This window comes from Leiobunum rupestre, chromosome 8, assembly GCF_980474605.1.
Source record: "Leiobunum rupestre chromosome 8, qqLeiRupe1.1.hap1, whole genome shotgun sequence".
Lineage (NCBI taxonomy): Eukaryota > Metazoa > Arthropoda > Arachnida > Opiliones > Sclerosomatidae > Leiobunum > Leiobunum rupestre.
In genome coordinates this window covers 2,218,126-2,237,449 of record NC_143391.1, presented here as the reverse complement: position 1 = coordinate 2,237,449, position 19,324 = coordinate 2,218,126, and the positions used below count along the sequence as shown (strand labels likewise).

The following is a 19,324-nucleotide window of genomic DNA, read 5'->3' as shown; positions in this document are numbered from 1 at the left end:
TAGACTCGGAGTCGGACTCGTTCTCCCTCCCAAATATATATTTTTTTTTTTATAAATGTGATCAGGAATTTGAGGAATAACGTGGAAACTGAACAGCGTGGAAACTGAATAACGTGGTAACTGAATAACGTGGAAATGTTTCCCATGGTCGTAAGGGAACGGCTAACGGCGGCTGCGGGTGGACGGAAATGGCTGGCTGCGGCTGCGACTGGAAAGGAATGGCTGGACGGCAACGGTTGGCTGCGGCTGCGACTGGACAGGAATGGCTGGCGGCGGCTGGCTGTGGCTGCGGCTCGACGGGAATGGCTGGCGGCGGCCGGACGGCAAAGGCTGGCGGCGTCAGAACTCGTTGTAGAAGCGGTTTATTAGACTTGGAGTCGGACTCGTTCTCCCTCCCAAATATTTTTTTTTATAAATCTGATCCGGAATTTGAGGAATGAGTTAAGGTTAATAGAAACCTTTTCTAAGTGGTTTTATTGCAGTGTACGTTTATACATAAGAGGTTTATTTAAGGTTTATAGGAAGTTATAGCGTCATGGCTGGCGGCTGGATGGCATCAGCTGGTGTAGGCTGCTGCCGGACGGGGTTTGCTGGCGGTGGTTAAAATTAACCTTTAACCTAAGAATTAAATATAATTTATACAGATCATAGAATCAATTTAATACACAATCTAAATCATTAGATATGAAAAATTTTAAAAAGTGTTTATAGTGATATTTTATTAAATTCAATATTTATTCTTCTGCTACGCAGTTTTCGAAGAAATACTCTGACACTTCATTTGGGAATTATTCACAGTTTCCTTCACATGGTTTCAAACAAGTGAAACAAATCCAGTCCTAACAATTATCGCACTTTAATCCTTCATCGTTCTTTTTCCTCTTACTATAAAGTAAATCACATGTAGCGCATCTTTTACCACTCTTAAATTTAAGTTTTCTTCTTAAAAATTTTATCTCTCGTTTTCTCTAGCTTTATTTTTCGGTGGCAAAAAAAAAGAAAAAGCAGCATGCTTTTAATCCCCCCCTCCCCTCACACGGCCTTGGCAGAGGTGGGTGGAGTCGACCGTAAACATTTTCATCCATTAAACATCAATACCATATTTTTAGGATATACTTAAAAGGGCTTTCTCTACCCGCTGGTTAAACGTAGTTAGCGGTGATTCTTCAGCCCCTCTTAGTGCTTCCAACCGACTCCCAGATATCAGTTGCGATATCTGATCTGAGGATAAGAAAAAAATCAGAACGATATCTGATTATCTGATTTTAAAACAAGGTTAGGATGAAGTGCTAAAAAATAACTTCATCAAAATTATAATTTTTAATTTGGTTTCCATAGGATATAATGCTAAAAATATTAGTCAGATAACTGTTCGGATAACAGTTAAAGGGGAAATTTAACCTGAATGAGCAGATCAGTTGACCGTTGGAAGCGCTAGCCCCTCTCATCCGAACCCCTTAAACACGTTTAAAAAAATACGCAGTCTTATAATTTTGGATCCGATTGACTTTTAAATTAAACCATATTGACATGCGCCAAAGCTTATAGAGCCTACACGAATTTTCTTCGTAGTTTGGATTGGATTTGAGATAGGGGTCTCATTAAAATGCCCTACGCCAGCATCAACTAGCCCGGACAGGTAACAACCCTAGCATGGGTAGTAGTACCCTACTACTGATGGTCTCACTTTCGACGCAAGCCATTCAACGGACCAAAGTCGCAGCAATGGCTTGACCAGTTTACACTTCGCTTACAGCTGTGGGATAGAGAGTGGATGCTATAGCAACTCCAGCCGACACCCTACCTACATAGATAGAGAGCCATACCCTTCATCAAGGGCTCCTAAAGGGGAACGACTGGCACACAGCGGTACACATAACTTGGCACAGCTGGCACCAGAGTTCCGGGTGTGACCCAAAAGACCAGGAAACCGGGCAACAGCTCCTCATACGGAGACCCGCCACCCCTCAGCAGGTTACCCAAACTTCCGAGGCGGCCGGTTTGACCAGATCCTCAGTTTCCAGCCCCTACCAATCTTAGTCGGAGGTAGAGATAGGATCATGATATCACGGCTTACTTATCTCAGTGCACCACCGCCCTTATGGTTTACAAGAGCCGGACCTCGCCTCACCCGTAAAGCCAGCTATTATTGCACACCGTGACCCGTTAAGGGCCATTGTTTGGGAGGGAGAACGAGTACGACTCAGAGTCTAATAACCGCTTCTACAACGAGTTCTGACGCCGCCAGCCGTTCCCGTCCAGCCACCGCCAGCCATTCCCGTCAAGCCGCAGCCGCAGCCAGCCATTCCTGTCCAGTCGCAGTCGCAGCCGCAGCCAACCGTTCCCGTCCAGCCATTCCTGTCCATCCGCAGCCGTAGCCAGCCATTTCCGTTCACCCGCAGCCGCCGTTAGCAGTTCCATTACGAACAGGGGAAACATTCCACGTTATTCAGTTTCCACGTTATTCCTCAAATTCCTGATCACATTTATAAAAAAAATATATTTGGGAGGGAGAACGAGTCCGACTCCGAGTCTAATAAACCGATTCTACAACGAGTTCGGACGCAGCCAACCGTTCCCGTCCAGCCATTCCTGTTCATCCGCAGCCGTAGCCAGCCATTTCCGTTCACCCGCAGCCGCCGTTAGCAGTTCCATTACGAACAGGGGAAACATTCCACGTTATTCAGTTTCCACGTTATTCCTCAAATTCCTGATCACATTTATAAAAAAATATATATTTGGGAGGGAGAACGAGTCCGACTCCGAGTCTAATAAACCGATTCTACAACGAGTTCGGACGCAGCCAACCGTTCCCGTCCAGCCATTCCTGTCCATCCGCAGCCGTAGCCAGCCATTTCCGTTCACCCGCAGCCGCCGTTAGCAGTTCCATTACGAACAGGGGAAACATTCCACGTTATTCAGTTTCCACGTTATTCCTCAAATTCCTGATCACATTTATAAAAAAAATATATTTGGGAGGGAGAACGAGTCCGACTCCAAGTCTAATAAACCGATTCTACAACGAGTTCGGACGCCGCCAGCCATTCCCGTCGATCCGCCGCCTCCGTCAACCGTTCCCGTCTGGCCGCCGCCAGCCATTCCCGTCGATCCCCAACCGCCGCCGTTCGGCCACCGCCAGCCATTCCCGTCAATCCGCCGCCTCCGTCAACCGTTCCCGTCGATCCGCCGCCTCCGTCTACCGTTCCCGTCTGGCCGCCGCCAGCCATTCCCGTCGATCCCCAACCGCCGCCGTTCGGCCACCGCCAGCCATTCCCGTCAATCCGCCGCCTCCATCAACCGTTCCCGTCGGCCGCCGCCAGCCATTCCCGTCGATCCGCCGCCTCCGTCAACCGTTCCCGTCTGGCCGCCGCCAGCCATTCCCGTCGATCCGCCGCCTCCGTCAACCGTTCCCGTCTGGCCGCCGCCAGCCATTCCCGTCGATCCCCAACCGCCGCCGTTCGGCCACTGCCAGCCATTCCCGTCAATCCGCCGCCTCCGTCAACCGTTTCCGTCCGGCCGCCGCCAGCCATTCCCGTCGATCCGCCGCCTCCGTCAACCGTTCCCGTCGAGCCGCAACCGCCGCAAATCGTTCCCTTTCCATCTGCAGCCGTTGCCGTCCAGCCACGACGCTATAACTTCCGACCTCGAACTTTTCGTCCCAGATATAAACCTTAAATAAACCTCTTATGTATAAACGACCACTTCAATTTAGTTCTAATAAATTCAACGTTTCAATATGTGCAAAGTAGCCTGTTAAAATCGTTAACGGAAGAAAACTTTTCCTTTTTTCCCTAATCATCTATAAGGGGAAGACAAACTTCCACTTCCGGTCATTCGCAGATCACTTCCGCTCACTTGTAGACCAAAACTCAAGTCGTGGATTTTCCAAGTGCAACTTTACTATAATTCTTCAAATTTCATTAAGAAAATCTGCGACTTCATAAATTTTACCTCATATAGTGAATAAAGAAACGTTTTTGGCTATAACGCAATTTTCTTTGGTAAAAATTGTTCCACTCATAAACTTCATTTCTAGTCTAAAATTTACTTTTCTAAAGATAGTGTCACTCGTTCTTAGACAATTGATATAAGAATAATATTTAATTTATATTTCTTAGTTAATTAACCTATTTTTAAGAAAATTTCGTTATAGAAAATCTGACTATTTAATATAATTTATTTATTATTGTTTTAAAACTATAGTCAGGGCCGTCTTTATACTTTTGCCGCCCAAAAATTTGCCACCCTTTTATACAAAATCGTAATTCTTTTCTGTGCAATATTGAAACAACAGCCACCATTGAGCGATTACCGCCCTGGGGCTATATTCCCATTCTAGCTTAATGCATAATTAGGCCCTATTTTTATCAAATAAAAACAATTTCGAGAAAAGAGAAGAAGCAATAATAAATGTTTCACTAAATAAATCAGCAAGTGAAACTATTTGTACGATTTTGCCCAACTTGTTTAAATGGAAAACGACGCCTTTAAAATTCAGTCAGTGGCGACTTCTAACAACGACAAGGGGAAACATTTCCACGCTATTCAGTTTCCACGCTATTCAGTTTCCACGTTATTCAGTTTCCACGTTAGTAAGTTTCCACGTTATTCAGTTTCCACGTTATTCAGTTTCCACGCTATTCAGTTTCCACGTTATTCAGTTTCCACGTTATTCAGTTTCCACGCTATTCAGTTTCCACGTTATTCAGTTTCCACGCTATTCAGTTTCCACGTTATTCAGTTTCCACGCTATTCAGTTTCCACGTTATTCAGTTTCCACGTTATTCAGTTTCCACGCTATTCAGTTTGCACGCTATTCAGTTTCCACGTTATTCAGTTTGCACGCTATTCAGTTTCCACGCTATTCAGGTTTTACTAACTTTTCCACGTAAATCAGGATGCGCGTTATTCAGTTTCCACGTTATTCAGTCGGTCCTCTTATTGTTCACCCAGTGAGGTTGGCATATTTTCATAAAAAGCATTTTTCTTTGTGACAGTAATTTGAATCTGTCAGAATACTGGTTGAATGTAAATCGACTGCTCAAAGAATGGATTTCTTACCTAATTTAAATTACTTTTAATCCGTTTTTGATCTGTCAATATCGCTTTTAGCATCTGCAAAATTTTTGGCTAAAAAGCCAGAAGCTTGCTTTGGTTTTCGTTATTTGAACATATCGTGAAGTGTGTGGTTTTGTGGATTTTTGCTTTACGTCTTTTAAAAGTTTAAAAAATTTGAAGACTTCTAAATTAGTTTTCTAATAAAACGTTTTGGGCGGAAAACATCTTGCTTTGTTCCAATTGTAGTGTATACATGTATAAGTAATGTTTAGGCTCATAATTATTTCTCGAACTAATTTTCAAATTTTTTTACTTAATTAGAAAGTGAGACTTATCTTTACAAACGATAAGGACAGCATTGCTTAATTGAAATAAAACTATGTATAGGCCTGTCTCACTGACGAGGAGACTACCCGAGGTGATAATCACCGATCTGTTTGAAACTAGGTGGGTATGTAGACCTTATGGTAACATGAAATTTCACCAAGGGAAAAATTGCAATAGGCATTAGTTTTGCCATGGCAACCGAAAATGATTTTGACAACACAGTATGTATATTTTCTCATTGAAAATAACATGGGAACCTTTAGGCATTAGCAGCGTAACGTCAAAACGGAAATGCAAAAAGGGTTCAGTAAGTATCCGATGTAAGCGATTAGAGTTATTGAACGTACCACTATTTTCTAATATAGCTCTTATAGCGATACCCGTCGTTAGTTTTTAAGATAGTTTTTTTTTTTCAAAATAATGTCATAAGCACATTATTATTAATATTTTGTTTTATCCAGAAAAAAAGCGGACTTCTCATCAAATCTTCCCTAATATCATCCGTGTTTTCTTACCAATGACTGTTCCTGAACGCAGCCCTTACCCGCTTACCTCCGTCCAAGCCACACTCCTTCTACAATCCCCCTTCGTCGAACTGTGCCTTTTTCTCGGGATCGTAAATTCGCTAAAATAAACGATTTCAAACAATTACGTAAAGTTCTTGGTGTGAGGTTATTAGCGGAATTTCCCGGTAAACATAAAAACGGTAACTTAATAACATGCATTTTTTATTTAATCAAAATAATGGATTGATGCCACAATAAGTAATAAAATAGTGTTTTTATTTTAACATAGCCCAAGGTTACATTAAACTTCTGGATATTCGTAGTCTTAAACAGGAAAATGATTTGGTTTTCTGGTCGAATGCAAAATATAATTGTCTCTTCTGTTATTTGAAGTTTTACAAAATATTTTTGGGTGGTTCTTGCTTTATAAAAGATTTGGTAAATTAAACAGAAAAACCACTCGGTTCATTAACCGTAGTTTGATCATTATCAGTAAATTTACCGACTCACATCTTTCGAGACTATTCGAAACACGTCAGAAATGTTTACCAGATTTGGTGAAGCATTCAACGGGCTTATGCATTCATTCGAGCCGGCGGTATTCATTTTGAACAATTTCTGTAATTACTGTTAATTGTATCTTAAAATCCATTTAATGAAATTAGCACATCAAGGATTGGCAAAAACAAAATTAAAAACTTGATTTTTGAATGGTATCGGGTCATTTAAATGATGTTGGCATTACTAAAAGCATTTTTAAACAAAACATACTTCTAACAGTTCATTAATTAACTTTTGATTAAAAAATTGATCGTATCATCAATAAAAAACCAAAGCTTATTTAATGCAAACCATTTGGTTCATGGCAGAATATCGTTTGTTCATTTGAATGATTTTATTTTTTAGATGGTACTTTTTTGGGGGCCCATATCTCGAAAACAAAGCACTGTAGGAGCCACGTTCATGATTCGTCTGGAACCAAAAAAAATCACGACATGCCAATCCAAAACACCCTGTAAATGCATATTGTACAAAACAAACTTATCATGGTTATAGCTTTTTATATTTATTATAAAATCTTAGAGACGTTTTATTTACACTGTCTTTAAAAAACCTTAAACCAATAGAAAGATCTGATATATCTAAATCAAACTGTAATTTTTCAAAAGAAACTATTTCTTTCAAAGTCTTTAACGAATCGCTTCTATTTTGCTAGAGAGAAGTATTGATTTAAATCTTTCGCCACTTGAAGGCGCCATCCTACGATCAGAAAACGAACTACTCTCTCTATCTACCTCAAAACCCTAGCGGAGTTTTGAGGCGCCGAATTATCGATTGCGCCATGTATCTCCGCTCTCCCAGCTTGTCCCAATACCAGATTTTTACTCGTTTTTATATTGGTACGAAATTCAAATCCCACAATTAATTGATAAACGACATGTCACAAACGGTTCGAGACAAATCGTGAGAACTTTAGTATCACTTTACATGGTACGTGAATGTAATACGTGTAAATTCCACAAAAATGGCGTTTGAAGAATCAGGAATGTCATACCTAATCTAATATGTTACACATGATTTTACTTCGTAATGTTTTAACTATAACTTTTTAATTTCACTACATTACCTGCTTTAATCGAAGTTGCGTATTTGGATGCTTTTTGAAATGAAATGGTTTTTCAAATTAAAATTTTGGGTTTATTTCCATTTATGAACTTATGAGTTCACTATCCCTCTAAGCATGTTTTAGACGCTATCCCGTTAAGATTATTTGAGGTATTAGTTCATTCATTATTTTCCGTTTATTCCCATTCGACCGAAATCCCATTCGACCAAATCCCATTCGACCGAAAGAATTTTAAAATATAGCCCAATTTGGTATTTTATTTATAAGGTATGTACTATCGAAGATCCATGTTTAGGTTAGGTTAGGTTAGTGTTGGTTAAGTTTACTATTTCAGTTTTGGTTCAGTTACTTTTCTTGACTAGGTGGAGATAAAAATATAATTCATGCTCATTCCATTTTATTTTCAAATAAATGCATAATACAAAGATATTAAAATGGCATAGCTAATTTCATAGCTACTGCATCTAGTAGGGAGAGTGCTACTTCATTTTGAGATTTCAAAGGATTCTCGCGGTCTTTGTAGTAGTTTTTGATTGCGGTTGCATACCTTAAGTTCATTTCAGCGTATTTCTTTGACATTTGTTTTGGTGGTTTACCAACATCCAGATCCAGCTTTAAGCAGTGGTATTCGACTTGCAAATCCTGTAGTATTTGAAGAAATGGGAAAAAGCTGGTTTTGTGTTGAATTTGTTGTTAATTTTATGGTGAAACCCTTCCAAGTGGTTGTTAGTCCTCAGCGTATACTTTGAAAAGTTATTCCACATGGAGCGGGGATGTTGGTCATTTTCCATCCACGTTTCTACAAAATAGTCTAGAAAGTTAACCACTTTTTCGTTTTTGTTTGGAAACTCTTTCTCAAGTTGTTCGGTCGAATGGGACACATAAAAACCGCACGTTTCGGCGGAATTCGGTCGAATGGGACACCTCAAAAACCGCCTTCGGTCGAATGGGACTAAAGCTTATTTTCGGTTTACTATATCTTTTAATGTATTTCCTGCACTATCCCTTTTAATGTATTTCCTGCACTATCCCTTTAAAATGTTTTCAATTCGATGTCAATTTATGAATTAATTGAAACACTCTAAATTATTTAAATTTGGAGTTTGGCATAACTTTAAACCATTTTCACAATGTCCAAAATTATTTTAATAAATATTTCCTAAATATTTTTGCCACTATCACCTTAAGATTTTTGAATTTTCTGCTTAGGAATAATTGATTTTATTATCAATTTTAGAGTTTTTGATTTCCATACAGTTTGAATTGTTCAATTGAACTCCGAATCAGCTGAACTATATCGCATTAAAAAAACTATATTTTTCAAAAATGGTATCCGTCGCTTTGAGGAGGGTGACAAAATTAAGGTTTTGGTTTCGATTGCCTACAAAGGATTAACGGGCCACTGTTAAGGGAATGGTTCATCGCAACAGAGCCCAATTAATCACAATAAGTGAAATAGGAAATTCCCAAAAGAAAAAAAAATTTCTTCGTTGATCTTTTCTAGTCGGACGTTTGAAAAAAATCGGCCCATCGAATTTTTGAATTAACTATCCTTTTAAGAATATAATAACTCTAGGCGAATTCAATAAAATGACAAATATATAAAATTAGACTTTTAATAGAAATTTGAAGGAAGCGGTATTGAGATATAATCGCGATAATTATTAGGTTGCCTAGATTCCCACAAGTGGCTTTTGCGAGGCACGCAGTTCATTTCTTTCATAATTTATCTTTAAGCGTTTCTTTACCACAAATATCGTCAAGTTTTCTTTTGAACTAAAATAGAACTACAACTAGTCAAGCAGCTAGAGAGTGTCTTTGTTAGAAAATAAATTAGGATAAAAGAGTCTGGGAACGCTACCATATTGTAACAACGTTATTGATCCGAAAATATTCGCAATTTCACGTGAAATATCCGCTCAGGAATCTCTCGAGGGAAAAAAGGGTATTTAATCTAAGCGTGGAACCGCGTGCACGAAACTAAGTCTCTATAGCCAGGAATTATTTTTAGACACGCGAGCTATCCTTGTCAAAACAGGAGAGGTACATGTATTTCCAGGAAAGATGTATTTCGCCATCTATTTTCGCAAATTTGCAAATGATGGGGCGAAGACGTGCTTTTACTTCGTCACTTTTTCAGCGGCAACATATTCAGTTTTCTATACGCAATGTATAGAAATTAAACGGACCAGGTGATTGCGCTTAAATTGTTGAGTTGAGGAAGCACCCATTCCCATAAAAATTACTCATATTTGAAAATGTATTTCTATTAACTGAGTTACAAAATAATTCAATTAGTTTGGAACCTTTAACTGCTTATTTATTAAAGCACATGGTGCTTGATTCAAATATCTTAGGTTTTTAATCATTCGTGTAATATGTTATCTATTTTGAATTTTTTTGCTGTACATAAGTTGTGTAACAAACAACAATTCAATTTTAATTTGCGGTGATATAAAGGAAATAAATAACATCGCACCAAATTTTGGTGGATTAATGAGCTATGTCTTAAGCCTGTCGCACACTTACAAACCATTTCTTCAAGTTGACGCTGTCGACGGTTATTAATTTTTAAACTTAATTATATTTTCCCTGTCATCGCCAATAGAAGCTGACGCTGTTGTTAGCTTAAGTTTTGGCTAGTGCCACTATGCGTTCGCTACTACCGGAAGCCAGGACCACGTAGGATGCGCGCGCATTCGTTTGTTTTGATTATCGTGACTTAAATTGCATATTACTCAAAATTCATTTTAAACAATAATAATTTAAAATTATTAAATGATTATTGGGATACTTGGATAAACCAAATATACTTTTTAAAAATAAAGAATATAATCGATAAAAAAACTTAAATTAACAATTTTCTGGTTGATAAAATATAACAAAATAAATGAATTTCCACATGCTTCCTCGCATGGTGCTTTATTTTCTATTTGAAAAATTATTAATATCCCGTCGTTATCTAATTGGTTAGAAAGAGATGGAATGTCGTGACATCAAAGCCCGAAGCCAAGAGTAGCGTCAAATTGTTCAATGAAGTTGAAGTCGGTACGAAACCGACGTTCGTCATAACAGCAGGTCGCCAGAACCAGCGCCATTTTTCGTGACTGCAATGAGCGATATATTGTCGTCGATACTAACAACGTTGGCGTTAAAAGCAACAGTTGCTGAGACGAAAAACCGTTCAGTTAAGAATACAACGGCGAAAACTTCACAAATTTAAAAAAAAATTGAGATGATTTATACCTTGTAGTCAAGGTTTTTTTTACTAATTGAAATTTTAATAGTGCTTGGAAATTGATTTTCGATTTTTTGCGCGACTAATTGTCAGTCTTGCGCGATTTTCAACGCAAGCATTTGACCGATGAGGAATTGAACAGCGAAGAACTGTCCTAGACGACGAATTGTCTAGCGAAGAGTTTTCCTAGACGAACAAATGTCCGCCGACGACATTTCCAGCTTCGAGTTGTTCTAGATCCATGGTTAATATAATGGTTTGGTAAAATACTTCGTAATTTCAAAATTCTGGTCATAATTTGAAATTACATTAGACATTAACAAGCCGGGATGAAGCAATTTCGCACGTAAGTCCATAAAAAAATTGAATTTGCTCTGAACTGAGATTATAACCGACATAACCTGAAGTGTGACAGGCACTTAAATGTCTCTTTATTGCTCACATTCGGCCACCAAATTTCTGTCCACCTCTAGCCGAGGGAACTGTTATGGTCGACCATTTTGGAGTTTCAACCTCATGGAGAGCTTTCTGGTTCTGGTAAAGACCAGAAAGGTCGGTCAAGCCCTCATTCAACGCCTATTTCGTCCTTGGTTTCGCTCGTGAATCTGGAATATTGATAGATAAAAAACGGGTCACATTGTGAAAGAAAACTATTTAGTTCCGAGTGAACTCCAAAGTAAAACAAGAATGTCTTTGGTTGAATACTGCGAGTAAGTCAATCCACAGGAATCAACTCGGAGTTTCTTACCATTGCAGGTATCTTTTAGGAAGGAGCTATAACGTTATATATAACTCAGATTATTTATTTTTTCGAAATTTAACATGGGAAAATCACCGCTTTTGAGGATTTTAAATTTTATTTTTTACTCTAGCAATCTTAAATGAACAAAATTACCGCGCATCTCCGTTTGAAGGTGATTTAATAATACATATACTAAGTTGCTCCATATATCCGCAACTTTACAATAAAAAAATGCTCAGTCGCGTGTAGCTCGGGTGGTCAAGGGGGTAAAGTTAAGCAGTTTTTTTATGATGATACTACTTAAAACCTGATATGAAACTACATCGAGATATTTTCTTTACTTTACGTTTTTTACAATTTTACTTTTTTCTCGATAGGGAAAAATGGTAAATCACGTGTAGATCACGTGGTAAAGGTGGTAAAGTCGTGTAATTTTTACGGTGATATGTGTCATACTTCTACTTAAAACCTGATATGGAACCACATCGAGCAAATTATTTTACTATCCTTTTTTCTTACATAACCAAAACTTCCAATGCAAATGAAATTGTCTACGTTTATTACAAACTTAACGCAATATGAGTTTTTAAATTAAAAAAATTATAATTATTTTAAATTAATAAATATAAAACATAAATATGAAAATATTGAAATAATTATTTTGCATTAAGGGAAACTGCATTACTTGAACATATTCTACGGGTAAGGCATATAATGTGAAATGTTCTTAGGAAGCAGCATAAAACCAAGGAATTAGGCTTACTTGTGGTTGCCATGGAAATTCGATATCAAAAAGTTCAAATCAGAAATAAACGGGGAAATTTTTTTTAAATGTAAATATCTCGAATAGTTAAATATGAGGTTTCAATAGTACTATAACACTTTTCACATTAAAAAATCCAGAGCTCTTCCACCTTTTCCACCAGAGCTACACGCAATTTACCATTTTCCCCCTTTGGAAAAAAGGTCAAATCGTAATAAGTGTCGAATAAAAAATATATATCGATGTGGTTCCATATCAGGTTTTAAGTAGTAATATGACAAAATTCACAAAATATAGGGAAACAAGAGTAAACATAGAAAAATTGGAGTTATTGCAAATAAATTTGGGTTAATGTGAATGATGTGGGATAAAGATAGAAAAATAATGGTTAATTTAGGGATAATTGAGTAAATGTGAATAAATTGGGGAGACTGCGAGTTAATTTGGCAAAGACACGTTAATTTTTATAATTTGAAAATTTATTTAACAAATTATAAGTTTTTTTGGTTAAGTTATTCGAGCAAAGTTGTACAAGTTAGTTTATCGTGAGAAAATCAAATTGAATTCAAATTTGTTATTTGAGACTAACTTAAATCAGTAAAAAAGGTTTTTAGGCAGACACAATTGCGCTGATGAATCGGAACACGTTACCGTTTTTTTAAAAATAGTTTGAAAGAATTCATATGATTTTACATAAGTTCACCCAAATACACCTATGACATTCTCAATTCATTGTGGTAAGTGCAATGAATTGGACATATGCTTATTTTAGGTTTTCCATTTTAGTTCATAAAGTCATCAATGGTACATTGCTACCACTTTTACAACAAAAAGGAAGAACTTTTCGCCAAAAATATTTTCAAGAGTATGTTTGATGAGAGCACGTTTTATAAAAGGAAATATAATAAGTTGGTAATTATGTCTATTTTAAATCATTTTATTTTAAAACATCTTACGCTCATTGATAAACACAAATAGAATGGTCAAGGCAAAAATAATATTTTTCAATATTAATATAAATTGATATTAAAACTATAATATTGATATTTGTAAAAATCCCTGAAGAAGGAGGAACAGTGCCTCCGAAACTTTGGATTTTTAAATAAATAAATTGTGAATTTTAAAACCATTTTAAGTCTCTTTTCATTGATATTTTTAAACTAATATTATCCTTATAACTATAAATTTAATACATATAAGAATGACAGTATTTTTGTTAAAGGTTATTTTTTGTAGAAACGTTCTTTCGATGCTAAGAATTGAGCTATTATATGAAATAATTAGTACACTATCGTCGTTGGTCAGTATAGTATATAACCTGTGCTGAAAAAAACTTAATTTAGTAATAAATACGAAGATCAGTGCCAATATATGTTGCTATTTTACTTATGTCCATAATAAGCATTTAATATGTTTTTGAAAAAAATAACTTAATTTTTCTAAGAAAATACTTCTATAATTCAGCTTTAAATTAATTTAAAAAATAACGCCAGGTGTTTGAATTTTCGCCGCCATCTTAGGGGCTGCCGCCAGCGCCCCTAACCCCGTATGAGCGATTTGCGAACTATCTTAACTTTTAAAATCGCGCAATTTAGGCTTAGGTCAGAGATACTGACAATATAGAGATATGACACTCCGCCTGAAAAGCGACCCCCGGAATTTAAAAAATCCTGAGCGGAGCGACGCCTAACGGCCGGGAAAAAGCGTATTTTTCGAAATCCCAAACAGCGGATTTCAGACGCAAAAATTTATATACGCGTTTTGTCTTAGAAATTATCATCTTGGGGGTTTGTATCAATAAAGAAATATGCCTGGAAGTAATTGTTCTGTAAAATTTTGTAACAGTTCCAGAGAAAAGCAAAGGATCTCCTTGTTTAAATTTCCAAAAGAGAAAGAACATATTTCCCAAGGGAATGATAATTTAGCTAGTTGCTCAAACGTAAAGGTTCCGGAGAACTTAGTAGAAAATGATATCAAGGACTATCATAAAACAACTGGTACGATGAAATTTATACATGGTAACGGGTCATAAGTTAAAACTCAATTTTCAAAAATAATCTAGTAAACGGTCTGTAGAGCGTAGGAACCAGGGGGAGCAAGGGGGGCAATGCCCCTCCCTAGAATTTTACTGGGAGGGGCAACTAATGATATTGCCCCCTCCAACATTTTTGTCAGTTGATATCTTCGCAAGGCTCAAATTATCATTTTAAAAGCATATAAAGCTTATAGAACCTCAACTGTGTTTAAAGTTCAGTCTTTTCCCGCCAATGTATATAGTAGAAAAATGTACAAATGCATTCGGAAAAGCTACACTCCATTAAAAATTCAAAAGCATTCTCCAGACTCCTTTTGGTTTCACTTTTTGGCCCCTCCAACTTCTAGAACGCTCCTACGCCCCTGAAGAGCGCAACAATAGACCTACAAAAAGGACCTGTGATTCAGTTGCAGCAAGTTCCAGCGAAACTATATCTACAGATCAGGATTGTAAACAGTTTCATTCAAAACAACTCTATTAAATTTTAACATGATTTTCTTTATCAGTGGAAATTCCTACAATTGAAATTCAGCAGGCTACTAAACCTAATATCGAGACAAATTCCTTCTTAACATTGACTTATATAAGACCCAAATAATATTTCCAGATGATTATGATGAAAGTCTTCCATCAGCAAATAATTATTATCCCAGGGCATGTTCGGAGGAAGACTTTCAAATTTGTAGAAGTTCACTTGAAAGCCAAGGGCCTGGAAAACAAAACACACTATCTTACATTTCAGGATATGTCTTATCTCGTTGTAATAAAAACCACAATTGTGAATTATGCAAAACCAAACTTGTAGATGAAAAACAAACACTCAACCAGTCAAATATATTAGCATCTTTAAGTCTCGTGATACATCAACATTCAGTGGCTTGACAATACCTACTGAAAGATTCCAGAGCTACGTATCTGAGATCAAGGACAAGTTTGATAAACTTTTCCCAATGGTAATACAAATGAATAGAGTCAAAGAGAGGATTACCAGAATTATTTCAAGAACAATCGATCAATCTTGGTTTATTTCAAAAGATCAGATGCATCAGAATGTTCCATGTGTTGATTACTTGAAAGAAATAATCAATTTTTTTGTACAACTTTCCATTCGTAGTACATTGGAAAAACATAATTTAAACCACAAGTAGGACAAAGCCCAGAAACATCTAGATCGCAAATTACTTAAGGTTCAACATTAACAAATACTTACCAAACATTTTAGTCGTTAACCATTTCGATAATATATACTTGGATTAATAATATTCCAATTATTTATCCCAGAAATACCCTTGGATTAATGATCATTAATTTAACCTCTGGCCCTGATTCAAGTAACAAAGGTCTAAAATAACATAAAAAAGTTAAAATATGAACTTTCTTAAAATAATTAAATATAATTAATTAGAAACTTACTTTTTATCTTATCTTACTAAATTTTATTGAAAATCCTCTAAGCAATCGTATTTCTTTATTAAATCTGCACTTATGATTCATTGAATTTCATTCAAAACCTACTACAAATAAACACGGGAAGAAAAAGCTTTCTCCCGGCTGATAGATGGCACCGACGATAACGGGGAAAAAAGGGGTCGTAGCGATGTATAGGGAGTTTCATATCTCTATATTGTCAGAATCTCTGGCTTAGGTCTCTTATAACTGGAACGCGCCGCGTGTGCAAGACATATTTTTTTGCGTCTTCAGCAGCACGCGCTTTTACGTTGTTTTTCTGTCTCACCGACTTCTCACCGGGTGTCGCGGCTGACGCGAGCTTTTCGATTTCCCGAAATTTCTTTATTTTTTTGGAGGCGGGTTTCGCCATAAATTTTAGTTTTTAATGGGCTATAGGGCTATCTAACTGGTTAAAGCTTGACCGTTCACCTTTAGGTGAAAAAATTTCCAAATATTATTAATAAACTATAATATATAATAAAGAAAGTTTATAACTTTAACATTTTTGCCCAAACATATTTGCATTAACCTAACTTATTCGCATTGACCCAAACTTTTCGCATTTATCTTAATTTATTCGCATTTACTTAAATTAATTAACATTGACAAAAATTTATTTGCATAGACCCAAACTTATTCACATTATAGAAAATGTATTCGCATTTACCCAAATTTATTCAAATTAACCAAAATAAATTCACATTTAACCAAAAATATTTCCAGTCAGCCAAATTTACTCTCATTAAAGGGATAATTAAATGGAAAAATAACCTACTTTTATTGTATTTAACTTCCAAAAATATTCCTATTTTCGATCTCCATTCGTTAAAATAGTTAAAATTCAAATTTTAAAAAATTAAAAACTTTGACGAAATCCGGCCTAAAACGTTTCGGGCTAACTTAACTCGGAATCTCCGTGTACTTTCAAAATGCCGCTTCGAATACTGCCGTCCAATAAGAGGCCTCTCTGGTCTTGAAAGTGTTCAGCCAATTGGAGAAACGCTTCTCGCCCGCCCGTTGTTCATTACTTGATTTACTTCCGTTTTCACTCTTAAAGCATTTTCTTCGTTAAAAAAAGGGTTTTAACGTTTATTCAAGTACACAAATTCATTTTGCGCTCAACTATATTTCGGAAAATATTCACGAATTCGTTTCGGTCGGCCAGCTGGAAGTTAACCATTCTTATTAGGTAAAAATCTTTTTTTCACTGTGTTTACTAATAACGACCAAGGCTTAAAATGTTTTCCTATAATTTGAATATGCTAAATGCTAGAAATCTGCCAGATTAATAAAAAATATGGCAGAGGAAATAGCGAATTTCGGCGCTGTTCCATATAATTTCGAGCCTCTGCTAACAGATCATCCTGAATATCTTCGACATGAAGATGAAGATAGCGACAATGATGAAGTTCCGGTTGTAGCTCTTAACAATGAGCGTATGGGAAACATTAATTGGTAGGTATAAATTAACTTCGGCTGATTTTATACTTTTTGCTACTTGTTCCATTGTAACCTCTTTTAGGTGTACGTGTGGTAATTGCAAGGCAATGCCTACAGCGGGGGAAAGTATATGCTGTAGAGAAATTAGGAGGCTAGTTAATGAAACACCAAGTTTACAATGTTGCATAGACTGGAGAAACTTCAAATTGAATTGCTTAGAATTGGATGTTTTGGAACCAGCATATTTAAAATACGTTCAGGAAACAAATGAGTGTAATGAACGTGAAATTCACGAGTAAGTATGTCAATGTTTTTATCATGCTTATTTTTTATTATACTTCACACTAATGCTTTTTATTAACTATTATTTCCTTTACTTTTATGGCAAACTGTCAATTCAAAGTAATGTAGCTAATGTAAATTGTACAACTTTATCAATCTAAATAACATCAGTAATGACCAAGAAATGATACATTAAAATTGTAAGTGTTTAAAACATAATAATTATATATTTTTGTTGAGAGGGGAGGGAGCTGTTAGGCAGAACAGTGCACTTCAACCTTAAGTTTTCTTTAGAAAATTGTTTCTTTCTAAATGCTTAGTTCGAGACCAGGCAAAAAAATACAATAAGAGGCCAAACATAGGCCCCTCAGCCAACATAGGGCCTAGTAATTTGTACAGGCTTCCCCCCTCACTTGTCGGGTGTGGATATAAACTCCTTTATGCAATGGCGTAGCTTCAGATTTTGGGCCCTCCTGCAACTAGACTACATGGGTCCTTTCCCTTTTTGGGATTTACCGTTTTGAAAAACTATGGTTCTAATTTTTAATAGCCCCCCCCCCTTATGGAAAATCCTAACAATTGTACTTGGCAAAATTTAGTCTTAGCTGTAAGCGTAGCGCGGGTCGACTTTCCCGTCACGGTGCTGTGAACGACCTTTTAAAACGTGCCCTGGTCTCCGCTGGAGTTCCGTGCATCCTGGAGCCGCCGGGTCTTTCGCGTGATGACGGAAAACGCCCAGACGGATTAACCCTGGTCCCTTGGTCGGGCGGGAAATCCCTCGTCTGGGACTTCACCTGTACCGACCCTCTAGCGTCCTCGTATTTGGCCCCTCTCTGGGCGTCTACCCAGGCTGAACAAAAGAAGAAAGTCAAATGGTTTGGCGTTCATACATGCCATCGGGCGTCGAATTCGTGAGGTTACCGGCGAGCCACGATCGGTGAAATTTCTCACGCAAAGAATTGCTATTGCGGTTCAAAGAGGGAACGCAGCCTCAGTTCTTAACTCGTTCCCCCCGGGTGCTTCGCTTGCCAATTACCTGGCAACCTTGTGCTAATTTCTTTCATTTCTATGTAACTTTGTTTAAGTGCTTATTGTGAATAAAAACTTTTCAGAGCAAAAAAATTATATTTATTATACAGTTACTTACTTTTGCCACATGCAAGTTGTCAAACTCGTGAATAATGTGGGGGTGGTTTTTTTTCAAATAGATGTCGATCTGACACAATTTTATTTTTATTTCAATATTATTGTCTTTAAAAAATTTAAGACATCTAACTAGACCCTCTAATTCCATTTGATTTGAACTCATTACCTCTGTAGACTATAATTTAAAATAGTAGCCCCTAGTATTTCATAACAGGTAACAGTGATTTAAGTATAAAAAACCTTTACCTGACCAAGTTCGAAGTGCAAAATTATAAGCCATACTTAGCTGAAAACCCCGGCGAGTCCGCTTTACCATCGCCACATACGACTACTTCGTCTTTTTTTGCCTCAGACAAAAGAGTTTCTTGTTCGCTCTTCCACAACTATTACAGACTTATGGTTAGACACATTATATATTTTTGGAATTGAAGTTTAATTTGATTGAGCTTTTGATTGGGGTGGCGGAGTGGTTAGCACTTTCGCCTCGCAGCAAGAGGAGCCGGGTTCGATCCCAGCTTGTGGCACTGGGTGAAAACTCAGAACAACTCCTTCTGCGTTGAGTTTGCAAGTTCTCTCCCCACTGGTTTAAGGGGGTTTCCCCTTCCATAAAAACTTGCTTAGGTTAACGGTAATAGTGAGTGTAGGGAGCTGTTGGCTCGATCTCGTGGCATGCAGGGCTTGCCACCACCCTCCTACGCATTATAACCCGGC

At 37.1% G+C, this 19,324-nt stretch overlaps 1 protein-coding gene across 1 annotated transcript; it reads left to right on the top strand.

Moving 5' to 3' along the window:
* The first annotated feature begins 17,042 nt into the window (after positions 1–17,042).
* Positions 17,043–17,484, top strand: LOC149931664 (uncharacterized). Its single transcript, XM_090156591.1, has 2 exons — positions 17,043–17,200; positions 17,268–17,484. The coding sequence occupies exons 1-2, from the start codon at positions 17,043–17,045 to the stop codon at positions 17,482–17,484; spliced, it is 375 nt and encodes a 124-aa protein (XP_090012717.1).
* Positions 17,485–19,324: the final 1,840 nt, after the last annotated feature.

Bases quoted from the DNA above. Each gene is read 5' to 3' on its own strand.
- LOC149931664 (XM_090156591.1), top strand. From the start codon at position 17,043: ATGGCAGAGGAAATAGCGAATTTCGGCGCTGTTCCATATAATTTCGAG. The intron at 17,201-17,267 runs GTAGGTATAAAT...AACCTCTTTTAG, and splicing joins CGTATGGGAAACATTAATTG to GTGTACGTGTGGTAATTGCA.